This window comes from Talpa occidentalis, unplaced genomic scaffold (genome assembly GCF_014898055.3).
Source record: "Talpa occidentalis isolate TD23 unplaced genomic scaffold, MPIMG_talOcc4v2.1 talOcc4.9, whole genome shotgun sequence".
Taxonomy (NCBI): domain Eukaryota; kingdom Metazoa; phylum Chordata; class Mammalia; order Eulipotyphla; family Talpidae; genus Talpa; species Talpa occidentalis.
In genome coordinates, this window is record NW_023605305.1 from 109,299,562 (window position 1) to 109,314,806 (window position 15,245).

The following is a 15,245-nucleotide window of genomic DNA, read 5'->3' on the forward strand; positions in this document are numbered from 1 at the left end:
AAAGCAAATGACAATCATAATCCAAAAGTCTCATGAGCCCATGCTTAATTATTGGTAATCATTAATGTCACGTCTTAGAAAATGGATTCTGCTTGCTAATGCCGATCATTTGGCTGAAAGACATTTGTTCTGTAGAAGCTCTAGGACGTAATTTTTCCCATTTCTCTCTATTAGATCTATTTGTGGTCTTAAACATCCTTTGTATAGCAGGTGCGTCCTGCACTGTCTAACGGGAATAACCAATGCTCAGCTCCCCCACCCCCCGTAAAACACAGTTTGGCCCATAAAATACTGACTGGTACTGGGTAATGGTTCTCTCCAGTCTCCCCCATACTCCCGACTGTCCCCACAGACTTGTATGCTTTTCCAAGAACCAATTGTGAATGTTCCCAAAGCATAAATATCAATTAAACTTACGTTGTAATTACATAATTCATTGAATTATTATATAATCATGAAGGGATTTAAGTGTGAAAGAGTGGTTCTGTGATACAATGAGATAAAGGCAAATCACATTCTTACTTGCTGGAAAACTGATGGGGATGAGTCAGTTGGAAAAATAACAGTAAAATTCTAGGCTTCTGTACTCAGTTTTCTTCAAAAATGTCTTCATAGCTGCTTCATTTTAGAGGAACTTTAAAAACATAACTATCTTAGAAATTAACTCACCAATTACCAACAGTTCTGAGTGCACTATTTATGAGGGCTTCTGCTAGAGTTTTGAAAACTGATAATGGCTATATCTGGTATATTTACAAAGAAGCTTCTAAGTACATTCTTTGGCAGCTTTGACTTCTAGGCATCTCTTGTGGACCTTCCTTAGTTCCCCAAAAGCTCTTCTGCTATGATCTTTCAGTTTCTTTGTGTTCCGTGGCCTAGACATACATATCTGTCCCTTAAACCATGGTGATGGATGGCATCATCATCTATTTTAAAAGTTGGAACTCATTCATCGTCAACTGAAATGCCTGTTTTTCTACATTTAACAGCCACCTTAACCAGAAAACCCAGTTTGAAAACCCAGTGGAGGAAGCCAAGAGGAAAAAGCAGCTAGGACAGGCGGATATTGGGTCTCCAAAACCAGGTAGAGCCTTTCTTCATTCTTTTCTTCTAAGAGTAACTGGTGAAATTTATATGTTGAATTAATAAAAGTATATTTGAACTTTTTATTGTGAGGCTTTGAAACTCAACAGAGAATGTCTAATTTTTGTCATTGTAAAGCTAGGAATAAAATAATAAAATATCTGACCATTTTGAAAATAGGAAATACTGAGATTACTTTCTTAGGCTGCTTATATGAATTGTTGGAAGAAGGGATTGAATAGCTTTGTTATGTGTTTGAGGCTTTGATTTGGAGGTTATTTTCTAACGTTTAATATCAGTTCAACATCTCTGATTCATGATGAGCTTCTCCCAAGGTAGTTGCTTAGGTCTAATGTCAGTAACTGCTCTGACCTTAATAACTTCTATGAACAAACACTACAAAAATTCACCATATTATTTGCCTGTATCATTATTGTAGGTGGTGAGGTATTAATAATATCAGGATCATTTAAGAAACTTTTTTTAAAAATACAGGTTCTGAGGTTTTTATGAGCATAACCATGTGCATTTTGAAAAAGCTGTCCAGGAATTTCTTACATTCTACTCTCATCCCGCTCCTGCATCTGTTATTAATGGCCAGCAATTGTGGGTTTGAATCCTATTGAAGCCTCAAAAAATAAAAATAAAAAAAAAAAATTGGGTGGGTCTATATGGTTGTACTGTAACACAGTAATGTAATACTCTCCACTTCTGTTACCCATGAGAGAAACAGTTCTTTCTTACAGCTTCTCTTCAAAGACAGAGTCTTCTCCCTTAAGTTTCGCATTTGATTTAGCAAAAATTTTTAGTTTAACAACTATTTCTGAGCACCTACTATATGCCCAGTGCTTTACTAGACACATGGTTTTCTTTTTTTTTTTTTTTTTTTTTAATAGAGGCATGCTTTATTTATTTGTTTGCTGGTTTGTTTGTTTGTTTTGTTTATACATGCACTGGGTACAGTCAGAAGCACGGGAGGGTGAGAGAATTCACCAGAGCCAGAGCTGGGAGCAGAGCAGGCAGAAGGACCGAAGTACACTGCTGAGGGGAGCAGCGGGCGGCAGGAGAGGTCTGCACACCATGTGGGACCCTCCTCCGGTGGCCGGGGAGCAGCCGGGGATTGAACCGGCGCCGCAGAGGCCGCGGGCAGCTTCGCAACCCAGCGCTCAACCGCTGCGCCACCGGGGAGGCCCCGACACATGGTTTTCAAAAACAATACAGAAAGTTTTCGCCTTCAAAGATTCACAGTTGCGTATAGAAAACTAATGACAAAAATATGTGGTGATGGGTACTATCCTAGAGTAGTAGCTTGATATGCAGAGGGTGAAGCAGGTTTGAATCCCAGCTGGGTATCCTTGGATAAGCTTAGTGTCACTGCTTCCTTATCTGTAAAGTGGAGAAAATGATAGTACCTACCTCTTATGGCTGTTCGAATATATACATTAGTATGCATAAAGTACTTACAGTGTTATCTAGCACCACGAAACCAGTAAGTGAAAGCTTTCATTGTTATGAATAGAGATGTACATGGTGTTGGCATTAAGGAAAGAACTCAACTCTGCTTTGGTGGAGAAAAGGCGTACGGGAACTTTCAAAGTGGCAGATGCATTTGAACTGGGTTTTGAAGAGTTATGAAGAGGTAAATCAGGCAGATAAAGATGTTAGTGGAAGAAGGCACTTCAGGTGGAAAAAACAGAATGTTTGAAGCCACTGACGTGTGAAATGATGGTCCAGGGACCGGAGAGCAGATAGGAATGGCTAGAGCACAGGGTCATTGGGGGGGGTAATAACAAGAGGTGAGGTTACAAGAGTAGGCAGCCATGACAAAAAATGAGTTCAAAAAGAAGTTGAGTATTTGTGTCACATGTTGCTGAAAAGTCAAGAAAGATGAAAATTGAAGAGCATGCGTTGAATTTGACAATAGGGAGGTCATTTGTCAATCTAGCAAGAGCAAGTTGAAAATGGAAAAAAAAAAAAAAAATGCCCTGTCAAGGGAATGGAGTTGTAGAGTAGAGAGAGTGGGTATCGACAGTGTGCTGACAGATGTGGCAGTAGTGTTAGTGCAAAGGAGAAAGAGGTTAAATCTGATGGGGCGAACAAGACTATATAGAAATGGTGGAAGTTATGCTAGGCCTTGACGAATAATTGCTACCATTTACTGATATATCGAGTAGGTGCTGAATTGCATGCTTTAGATACATTATCTCATATAGTCTCAAAATATCTTTGCAAGGTTGTTAGTTTTACTTTCTCCATTCAGGTGCCATTACGGTGGCATTTTACAATTATCTAATACATCCTTCCCAGGGGCAGTACTTGCCACAGGGACAGAAGCATTCGCATTTGTGAGCTAGAAAATAGTGTGTATGGGATTGTGTTCATCTGTATTTATTGAGCACTTAATATTTGTCAACAGTATTTTCTGTGCTTTCTCTGCATTCCCCAGTTTACTCTCTGAACAATTTCATGAGTTAGGTGGAGCAACTGAGACTTAAGGTTTAATAACATTTCTAGAGGGGGCCCCCCTGGTGGCGCAGGGGTTAAAAGCACAGTGCTATCAAGATATCGCCAGCCACTGTGCATGAGTTTGATCCCTGGCCAGGGAGCTACGCACATGGCATATCTGACCTCTCCTGCCTCGCCCTCTGCTCCCCTCAGCAGTATATTTCAGTAGATCTGCCTCTTCTGCTCCCTACTCTGTCTGTGGTGAATCCTCTCACCCCCCGCCCCCACCTCCAGCCTGTTCCCCAGTTCTTGTATGCATAAATAAATCTTAAAAAAATAACATTCTAGATCACTCAACTTAATCAGAAAGGTTGATCAAACATCAGAATTGTTAGGCTCAAAAACTATTTTTTTGTATCTTTCTCATATTTCAGTGTTTAGTTCTGATAAGACTTCTTTCTGACCAATGTCTAGGTAATTGGCTTTGACTGTTTTACTTTACAAATTTAAGTGTTAACCTGAACTTTCCTTCCTTTGTTAATGTTTGCACATTTGGGATCTCATCTATTATATGCTGATTTTCTACTTCAGCTCTCAGAAGCCAGTCTTATTCCAGTATCCATGGGGACTAGAGCATGAGCGAGCTAACCAGAAATCGCTAAGATTGGACATAAAAATGAGAACAGTACATCTCATCAAATACAGTGTCCTCACGTAGCTGTCCGTTATGTGGTCATTAAACAGATGACCTTATCTGCAGTGCTAGTGGGAAGTCATGTCAACCCGTGTGAATGGACTTTGAACGTTACCATTAAGTAGTTTTTAAGAGGTAACATTTTCTTCAGAGACAGGTAGCCAGTTTGAATGTCAGGCTCATTAAGTGCCAATAATGCACCGAGGAGTCTCCGGGAACAGACTGACAGTCTTGCAAAATAACACTCACTGTGGTGACCAAACAGCTGTGTGGAGTCCCCTACACTGGAAAGCCCCAAATAGTTGAGCTTTTTTATTCCGTGTCAAGTGGTTTTATTCGTAAGAGATCAGCAAATCTGGGAAGACTCTATCAAATAAAGTGGACCTGCTCCCACCCTAGACTGGCTCCACCGACCTGCCTTGTCAGTCACTCAGGGCAGGCCTGTCTCTGGGCAAGCTCCTTGCACACCCCTCTGCAGCACCACACCAGGCAGGCCCTGGAGCTGCTCCCTCCTGACAATCGGCTTGTTTTTTTTTAAAAGATTTATTTATTTATGCATACAAGAACTGGGGTACAGGCCAGGGGTGTGGGGGGTGAGAGGATTCACCAGAGACAAAGTGGCAAACAGAACAGGCATATTGACTGAAATACACTGCTGAGGGGAGCAGCGGGTGAGTCAGGAGAAGTCTGCTGCACCATGTGGGCAGCTCCCTGGCTGGGGATCGAACTCATGTTGCAGAGGCGGATAGCTTCATAGACTGCGTCTTAACCCCTTATTTGTGCATACAAGAGCTGGGGTGTAGACAGTCAGCTTTAAGGTGCACCTTCCAGTATACTTTGTAAAGAGGAGCAGCGACAGAGCAACACAAACACCTGAGCTTGGTCTAGTCTTGAGGGCGGGTCAATATATAGGAAATAAGTCCACTTGTTAATGTAAGTCTTCAGGGACACGACCATCAAACCACAGCGAGGGGCCACTCTGCCTCCAGGGGGCGCATGTCAGCAGTAAGTCAGGTCATCACAAATATTGGCCAAGATGTAGCAACAGGATTGGAACCCTCCTAGGTTGCTGGTGGATGCAAATAGTGCAGCCCTCTGGGTGAACTTGGCAAATCTTCAAAGTGTTAAGCCTAATTGCAGGACTTTGGTAACTGCTGTGGCCCCGCGGCGGCTGTGTACTAGGAAGATTGAAAATGTCAGTCCACACAGAACCTGAACAAGAATGTTCAATGTGCTGTTCATAGCAGCAAAACGTGGAAACAAACATTTTCAAAAGTGAAAATGTCCATCTGGGATAAGTGAATGAAATATGATATATCCACACAGCAGGATCTCATTTGGCAATAGAAAGGAGGAAGATCCTAACCTGCCACAACACAGATGAACCTCAAAAAATTTATGCCCAGTGAAAGAAACCATCGAAAGGCCAGATGTTCTATGTTATCGTTCCATTTACATGAAATGTGCCGATTGGGCAAATCTACAGACAGGAAATAGACTAGTGGTTGCCTTAGACTAGGGTGTGAGCGTGGGTTAGGGCAAAGTGGGGAGTAACTTCTAATGGGCATGAGGATTTCTTGTAGGGGGTGGAGAAAAATTTCTAAAGTTAGGAAGTTAGGAAATTTAAATGGCTGGATTTTTTTCATGTGAAGTGTATCTCAATAAAGATGTTTTAAATTAGTTGCAGATGGGCCTCCCCTGGTGGCGTAGGCGGTTGAGCTGTGAAGTTGTCTGCAGCCTCTGCAGCGCCGGTTCTATCCCGGCCGCCCGGCAAGGGTCCCACATGGCGAGCAGACCTCTCCTGTCTCACCCGCTGCTTCCCTCAGCAGTGTGTTTCAGTCAGTCTGCCTGTTCTGTCCCCGCTCTGTCTCTGGTGAATTCTCTCAACCTCCCGCACATCTGGCCTGTACCCCAGCTCTTGTATAAATAAATCTTAAAAAAAAAATAGTTGCAGAAAACGTTAAACCATCTTTCAAAAAAAAGAAGCAGCATTTGAAAAGTTTTCAACCTGTACAATTTGATTCTCGCATGATTTTCTAAGGGCAGCCATGGTTAGGAAGGGAGAAGGTCTGGGGGAAGAAAATCCATATTTGCAAATATGGGTCACTGTTAGTACTAGGGCTATCTGGAGAAAACCTCTAAAAATTGGCTTTTCAAAGGAGCTAAGGGTTTTTTTTTTTTTTTTTTCCCTTCATCAAGTCGCCACTAAACAGGAGTGAAAAGGAAGAAACAAAGGTCTTTACTCATAGTTCAGAAATTCACTCTATCACCAGATAGAAGTTCACGGCTGCAGAAGGCCCCAGCTATGAATCATAGAAAGGTCTTGATATATTCTCTTTCATAAATTTGTGAGAGTCACTTTCATATTTTTGGAACAGTGTTTTCTGCTTCAGGCTCAGTCGATGCTTATTCAAATGAAATGTACTACCCAGTGAGTCTCTAAGGCTTGCAGGAATTTAGTAATTAAGATTGTCCTAAAAGCGCATCACTTGACATTTAATGGACTCGGGTGAGAGAAGGAGGTATTGTAGGTGCCTTTACCTTTTACATGACATGTGCGAATCCTTAAAAGATAAACATTTTTGATTCCTTTTTTTTTTTTTCAGTGCTTTAGTCTGTGAGTTTAAGTTCTAAGTGTTCCATAAATAGGAAATACTAATTTTCTCTATTTAAGTTCTATAGATTCTCTTGATGATTAGTTTTGGGTGCTTCACTCCTTGTAATTTTGTTCTCAAAGCTACTTCTCATTTTCGCACAGATACAGAAAAATCACACTTTACTCGGGATCCATCCCAGCTTAAAGGCGTCCTTGTCCGAGCATCATTGAAAAAAAGCACAATGGGGTTTGGTTTCACCATTATTGGTGGAGACAGGCCTGATGAGTTCCTGCAAGTGAAAAATGTGCTGAAAGACGGCCCCGCTGCTCAGGATGGGAAGATTGCACCAGGTAACAGATTTCTCAGAATCACTGGAATAGTAGTGATGCTGTAACAAAAATTACAGGGAAAGGGTATTCCTTATATTTATACACACACATATATGCATGTGAGTATAGTACGGGGGAGAAGTAGTAAATTACACAATCAAAGAGGGAGATTCTTGTATTAAAATAGTTTGTCCTCCAAATGAAGCGCATACTAGTTTTTAGGGAGGGTCATTTTTATGAATAAGTGGAAACTTAGAGAAAACATTACATTTATAATTTTTTTGAACAGATTGAGCAATACTAGATTTCCCAGTTTTCTAAACGAAATCTGAATTCCAGATTTTTAAATACTTGTTACCAATCAAAAAAAAAAAAAAAAGAATTGCAAGTTCTTTGGCTATACTAGTATGTACTATATATATATTTCTCTTGGGTTTTTTTTTCCTTTTTTAATCTTGCTGGTTATTAGTAAAATTAAAGTACTATGTTAAGAATTATGGTCATGAATATTACCATTTTTACAGAGATGTGTAAATTTTTATATCTTTCCCAAAGTATTTGGCAGTTTTTAGAAATTTCATGTGGCTGACAATGTTTGACAGAGGAGGTTAGAGGAAATTCAAGACTAGTTACTTACTATGGGGAGAGTTGAGCACTTTTTCCAGCAGGACTTTGGTATTCCACAGAGGTGGTTTCTTGCACCACTCACCAGACCTTCCCAATCCTGTTATTCCACATCCCACAGTCCTTTTAATGGCAAATAGCAACTTAATTTCAATTAGGATATGGGATCTCTTTCCCATTTAGGTGATAGAAACTTAAAGCAAGAAGAGTTAAGTTGTATTTATAAAGAAAAGTATTTGTAACTTTCCCTTATTACTTTATAAAATTGGCAAAGTAGCGATTGAAATGAAGAGTAAGGTGTTTCCTTAGTTTTCAATTTTGACTTTGCAGCGTTTGCCTATAAAGCAGGTCTCTTAACTGTTGCACATACTGGCAGGATTCATTAACACGATGTGGCTCTGTCTCAAACTGTTGTCATTTAATTTGCGCAGCAACACAATAATTCCATGAAAATTCTGGAAACTTGAAGCAAGGAGGGGGAGGAAGTCAAAACTTTGCCTATTATTCTAATTTCTGTTTCTTCTTAGATTATGAAATACATTTCCACAGACTAACTTTTGTTTTTAATACCATTCATTCTGATTTTTTAAAAGCCTGCATGCAATCACAATAAATTAAACACCTTTATTTGGCAATAACCTTTTAAATAATCTATTCAGATAAAAACAGTGAATGTATCAGATATCAGAGGACAAATTTTAAAATTTAAGGCTACATTAAAATCTATACCACCGATGAATGTCAGGTAGCAATGATTCTGCAACTAAAGTGGTCATAATAATGTAAAATCATGAGTGCAAAGCCAGCTCTTTCAGGGATTAATTTTGCTGACTTTTCGGTGTTTTAAAAAGTATGTTCTTTGCTTGTGTCAACTTTTTGTTGCTGGTTTCTCCCATTGCAATCTGAATAACAGTAAATTGAAAATCTCTACAAAGAGAAAGATACTGAAAGAAAATCTGGTCATAAATTAAGCTTATTCTAATTTTCAGTCCTACATTTTTCAAACAGGAATGAATTTTTGAGTATGTTATAATTCATTGGAATGAATTTTTGAGCATGTTGTAATCATTGACTTCTTAAAATCAAGAAATAAGGCAATATTTAAAGATTGCCTTTTGTAAATAACCCACCGGAGTGATTGCTTCTCTTCTGTGTACTGAGATGTATGGCCACTGAGATGTGGCCCAGAGGCCCTAGGTGCAATGATAATAGGAATCTTTAGGAGGGGGGTGGGGTGGCAATAACAAAGAGTGCAGGAAGCACAGTGGGCTGTGCTGGTGGACTATGCGGTATTTGGTGGTGGGTGCACGACAGTGGCCGTACCCAACGGGAGTATCCAAATATTACATCAATTAAAAATAAATTTTTGAAAAAGGAATTTTCCCTTTTTTTAAAATAATTCACTTGAGTTTGAGATGACAACTCTGCTGCAAAGATAATACGACTTAATACATTTCCGTACTCTTTTAAGAGAGGAGTCACAGAAGAATGACATGTTTGTGTTCAAACTATCTTTTATCAGTTTATAAATAGTACGTTTCCCAGAATTCAAGTTTCGATGCTTAATTTAGCTTTTTTTTTTTTTTTTGGTTTCTCCCCCACCTCACCCCAAAAAAATTAGCTCATAGGGTGAGCTTAATATTTCTAACATGGCTCTGTTTCACCAGGTGATGTTATTGTAGACATCAATGGCAGCTGTGTCCTTGGTCACACCCATGCAGATGTTGTCCAGATGTTCCAGCTGGTGCCTGTCAGCCAGTATGTGAACCTCACTTTATGTCGAGGTTACCCGCTTCCTGATGACAATGAGGACCCCGTTGTGGACATTGTTGCTGCTGCCCCCGTCATCAATGGACAGTCATTACCCAAGGGAGAGACTTGCATGAATACTCAGGATTTTAAGTCAGGAGCAATGGCTCTAGACCAGAATGGAAAATCTGGGCACACCTTGGTCAGTGATCGTCTCAATGGACCAGCAGAGCCGAGCGAGCAGAGAGCGTCCATGGCCTCGTCAGGCAGCTCCCAGCCCGAGCTCGTGACCATCCCTCTGATTAAGGGCCCTAAGGGCTTCGGCTTTGCGATTGCCGACAGCCCGACTGGACAGAAGGTGAAGATGATCTTGGACAGTCAGTGGTGTCAAGGCCTACAGAAAGGGGATATAATTAAGGAAATTTATCATCAAAATGTGCAGAATTTAACACATCTCCAAGTGGTCGAGGTGCTAAAGCAGTTTCCAGTAGGTGCAGATGTACCATTACTTATCTTAAGAGGAGGTGAGTAAAGGCACCAGGAAAGCCTTCATTGTTCATGCATTTATGTTCGTTAATTTTCCTTCCTTGCAGGTCAGAATGTCTTTTTCCCCAGCAGACTTACTTGGTAATTAGTGTGCATTTTCCTTAAGTCAGACCATACCAGTAAGCAGTGTCTTGCATCCAATTTTTGGGGTAGTTATTAGTGGTCTCATTCATGTTCCTTGTGAATTTCTTTCCCTTTATATTCTCTTTAAAATCTGATTTATGTCTTTAATGATTAGGTAGAGTCAAGGATTGTGCTCCTTCAAACAAAATATATCCTCTGAATTTCATTTTGCCTGTTGATGACAGTAATAGAATTTGACTCTTTTAACCAGTGCTACTTCATCTAGACCTCTGTAAAGTACTAAAGATATTTTGAAAGGGGCCAGCATCTCAGAGAATAAGCAAAATGTTGAATGGTGTGTTAATCTGTTCTGTAAAAGTGGTCATGATAGCTTGAACTCATAAAGCTCTTCTCTTAGCTTTAGTATCTGTCTGTAAATGTTAATTAAACCCCACAGTGCTCATGTGAGAGAAGTATATTTTATTTTCCAAGGTCATCAGCTGATGTGAACTGCTCCCCAGACATTATAAATCCAGCTCCAAGGACTAGTCACAAAGTTACATTATAATAAGGCTTTCTTAAATCCATACCTATGGAAAGCCAGTGTTGTAAAAGAATAACGTTGGGCCCTTCACTCTCTTATTTCTCCGACTTAGAGTTTTGATTTTTGAGGCCAAGAGAAGTTTATTTTCATTGAGGTGTTTTTCCTTGTTGTCATTTCCTTGAATTATTTTTGTTTCTTCTCTTGGCAACAGAGTAGAATATGCTCAGACTAAGGTGAAAATTGCTGTGAATGCTGGAGATTTACCCAGCGTTCCAGCAAATAGAACAAAATTTGGTGTCACACAGATTTGATGCCAATTTGCTGCCTGGCTACTGTTGGTGTCACTGTATAGGGAAGTCGTGTCAGTCTGTGAGCCTTTGTTTACCTTATCTGTCAGATGGAACATACTTGCTTCAGGCCGCCATAAAAATGAAATGTGACAGTATCTGGCTGATGCCTGGTACACAGGAGAGGTTGTACTTGGACTTTCCCAGCCTACTAACAGTTGAAGCTAGTTTTATCATAAACATCAGTGATCATCTGTGATCTGACAATGCTTCTTCTGGTTTTAAAATCTGGCTCTCTTTTTTTTTTTTTAAGGTCCTCCGTCACCGACTAAAACTGCCAAGATGGTGAGTATACTGTGGTCCTCAAATGCTGCTTCCCAGCGCACCAAGAGAGAGGGGCCTTCCGCTGGGCTGGGAGAAGTGGGGTGCCCCCTGCCCGGGGCTGTGTCAGTAACTCTAGGGAAGCGTGTGAGTCAGAAAGAGCCCCGCAGCATAGCTGTGCTCTCTGGGTTCCCCCTTCCTATTAGAGGAATGTCAGAGCACATACGACCCCCCAGTCCTGTCTTCTAAATAGTAAAATGTAGACCCAGGAAATACCCACTTTGCGGTCCTTGTACTTTCTTTGTGTCTCCGAGGAGCGAGGGTAAGAAGCAGCCTTGTGTCAGGGCAGATGATGAACTGCTACTACCACTTCGCCCTGACCCCAAATGGAGGATGAGGCAGCGTCACATCATTTCCTGGGGACTGGAAATACCCACATCTCTATAACCTTCTTGCATTTAGGGTGAAACAAGACTTTCTAGAGGAATATTGTGGCCAGTGCTCAATTCGCTTATTATCAACATCTCGGCTGTCAGACTTGAAACTGCTCTCTGGCATTTTTCTGAAAAACTGAGTAGCCTATTTCAGGACCTCTATAGAGAACAAGACCTAAAGCAATAAGTTGTTGTGGAAGAAACTGTGCTAGGGGCACATGGGTAGCTACTTAAAATATTCACATTTGTTTGGAATGAAAGACAGTAATTATGTATCAAATCATAATTCAGTTCTAATTTGCCTGATCTGGAGTCTGTCATCGCACAATTGAAAGATGGTTTTCCAGAACCATAAACCAGAGGCTATGAAAGGAAAAACCATCAGCTATAAAAGGAATTAATTTTTTCTAACCCACCAAATAGGATCCTCTGCAAATGTACCACTTTACACATCAAATGGAAAGAAACATTTTGCACTTTCACAGACTGTGCCACATAGGAGCACGTGAATAGAAGTTCCCCTGACCTTTCAGCTAACACTACACCCTTTCCTGCATGCCTCTGGTAGTCATGTTCAGCGCCTCTGCTACCACGTCTGTTTCATAATGGATGCCAGTGTCACCTGGTGGCCCTGACGCTTTGTCACCGATGAAGTCTCTGATGAACTCTTACCACTTCCGATGACTCCGAGGGCAGTGGGCGAAGGGAGAAGGCAGCTTTTATCCTCCCTGCCCTCTGACTGGTCCAGGTCAGAACAGGACCCCCTGACCCAGTACTTGGTAGTAACTCCCTCCCGTTCCTAAAGATAATCAGAATAACAAGTGGCCCTCCAAATGGTATTTATTTTAGTAGGCTATTTATTGGATTTCATTTTAACATTTTCATTAAAGAAGTCATTTGCATGACTATTATTTGAGGAAAGTTCTGTCCAAATAGGAAAAATATTAAAATATGCTCCTCTGTTTTCCCTTATCTGACTGCCTAGCCTGTTGCCTTTTTCATTAATGTATTAGAATTAGTCGTGCAGGGTTTTCTCAATGTTATCTTTGTAACTTAAATTAGAGCTAACACGTCCTGTTCCATTTTCTTAGCAAGAACAATATCTTAAACATCTTCCTGGGAATTAAATTCACTGAGTGGGGTGGGGAGGACCTACCAAGATCTGTATGAGGGGATTCTGACAGAGGCTCGTTTCGCTTCACTCAAATGCTGCTGCCTTGTGTTGTATCTGTTTGTCTTTTTAAAGTCAACATGTGTCTTGATGATGGGGAAAAGGACGATTGCTTCCCTTCAGTTCACATTATTCTGAACATTTTCTAATTTAGTTGTATACATTTTAACCAAAAAGTCACTGCAAATATGCTGGGAATTTGCCCCTACCCCCATCAGCTCTAACCATTGACGTACCTGGTTCAACAATAAATTTATAAACTTTCAGCTATGCGTGTGTGTGCGCGCGCGCGCGTGTGTGTGTGTGTGTGTGTGTGTTAATACTAAGTAAGGTGTTTTTTTTTCATTTCAGAAAACAGATAAAAAGGAAAATTCAGGAAGCTTGGAGGCCATCAATGAGCCCATTCCCCAGCCTATGCCTTTTCCACCCAGCATTATTAGGTCAGGATCCCCGAAACTGGATCCTTCTGAGGTCTACCTGAAATCTAAGACTTTGTATGAAGATAAACGTAAGTAGCCATGGAATATTTCAGGAACACATAGACCAAAGTAAATTGGAGTTTTTTAAAAAAAAAAAAAAAAACTGGTACCTTCCCATCCTTCACTACAATGTTTGAAACTTGTTCTTTCATTCCCACTGCATTGTGACTGTAGGCTTCTGTCGCTTCCATTCGCCATTCATTTTTTCCAAACTAATACAAATAAGCCTAACAGCTGCGGGAATAGAAGGATGAACTAGGTAAATTGGGATCCGAGGAAGGAATTGGTCAGTGCTTCCCAGTGTGGAGGGCAAAGCGTGTCAAGTAACATATAGGACAGTTAAATCTAAACCAAGTCTTCAAAGATGAAGCGCTGTCTGTGAGACAGGCCCAAGGAAAGAGAAGGAGCAGTGCCTGCGTGTTTGTGGGATGCCTGGTCTTCTTTGTTCTCGGGGCGATTGTCTTGGTGCTCAGGGTTCCTGCTGGTCAGGCTAGCATGCAGAGAGTCAGGCAGGGGGCCTCTCCCCAGGGCAAAAGTCCTGGTATGAGGAACATACTGGGAAACCAGTATCTACTGAAAACAGCAGGCAGACTCGATGGCCAGATTAGCAAGATCAGCTAGAAAACCTTACTTATAAAGATTAGCAGAAAGTCAGGTAAGAATGAGGATTAGAGATAGAATGCTTTGATTAGAGGGAACTAGGGAGCTCCCTAAGCAATAGCCCGCCGTCACTCCACCCTAGCTTGCACCAGACTATATATAACCCATTCCCCATAACACACCCCCCTGCATGACATTCCTCCTCGTACGTGCACGTCCTCTCGGAACCTGGTTCTAAATAAACACAAGACTGTCCAGAGATGGGGCTGTACTGTGTAAGCCCCTCCAGGCCTCTCTCACTTGAACTGTGAGTGTCTTTCTCTCATCCCAAGCTGCTCCCAGCGCTGCCGCCCCACACACACGTTGACCTTGTACGACCTGGGTTCTGCAAGTAGTTCCATTTGGCTCGTGTCACTGGCCTGGAAGCCAGAGGGAGAGTGGCAGCAAATTGCAGTGGGTCCTGAGGCCATCCTGAGGGAGCTGGAGTGTCATCTAAATGATAGGGAGCCATAGGGTGGTTTTAAATACAGGGAAAATATTTTGGGACTGTGTCTTAGAAAGATTTCCCTGGCGGGAGTAGGAAGGATGAATCAGAGAAAGGGTGGTTTGAGGAAGCGTGTGCACTCTGAGGAGGAGCCAGAGAGTGGACTCCACAGAGAGTCCAGCTGAGAGAAGACGAGAGAGATTTCTGCACAAGGCAGAAATGCTCTTTGGTACAAACATATACTACTGATAAGTCTTTTCCAGAGTAAAATTGCAGATTTAGGTAGGAATGATTTTTTTCATTTGTTTTTTAGATGCATCTAAATCTACCTTGAAAAAGATAATACCAATGGAAATTATATATATATATATATATATATATATGTATGTATGTATGTATATAATGTCTGTCTGTCTTTGTACTTAACCAGATCTTTATCTTGATAGTATTTAGAAAGATGACAGTCAGGCATAAGCATAGCAAAGCAGTCATTTTAGTACAACTGCAGAGAATCTCTTTTTTAAATTTCTCATTCACAGCCTGTACATTTTCACTTATTGGTATAAATTATTCAGATCTCTTGTGCCAAGTGATTCAGACATGAATCCAGCTGAGTCCATGAGTCTTTTTATCTCTACAGATCTATAATTCTCATAGAATGTGTTTATCAAAAGACTTTTTTGAAGAGAAAAAAATCAAAAAAGTTTAAGAATAGCAGGTGTACCTGATACATGAGGACCCACCATTATTGAGTAACACCTCCAGGGCTTCACATGCTGCTGAGCTAAGGCAGAA

The 15,245-nt window shown here is 40.9% G+C and overlaps 1 protein-coding gene across 1 annotated transcript in view; it reads left to right on the forward strand.

Annotated features, from left to right (window-relative positions):
• Nucleotides 1–15,245, forward strand: part of MAGI3 (membrane associated guanylate kinase, WW and PDZ domain containing 3) — a 203,104-nt gene that overhangs the window by 156,445 nt on the left and 31,414 nt on the right. The window contains 5 exon segments of the mRNA XM_037501003.2: nt 990–1,084; nt 6,981–7,169; nt 9,440–10,045; nt 11,275–11,306; nt 13,239–13,395. Coding sequence (XP_037356900.2) covers nt 990–1,084; nt 6,981–7,169; nt 9,440–10,045; nt 11,275–11,306; nt 13,239–13,395 — 1,079 coding nt within the window.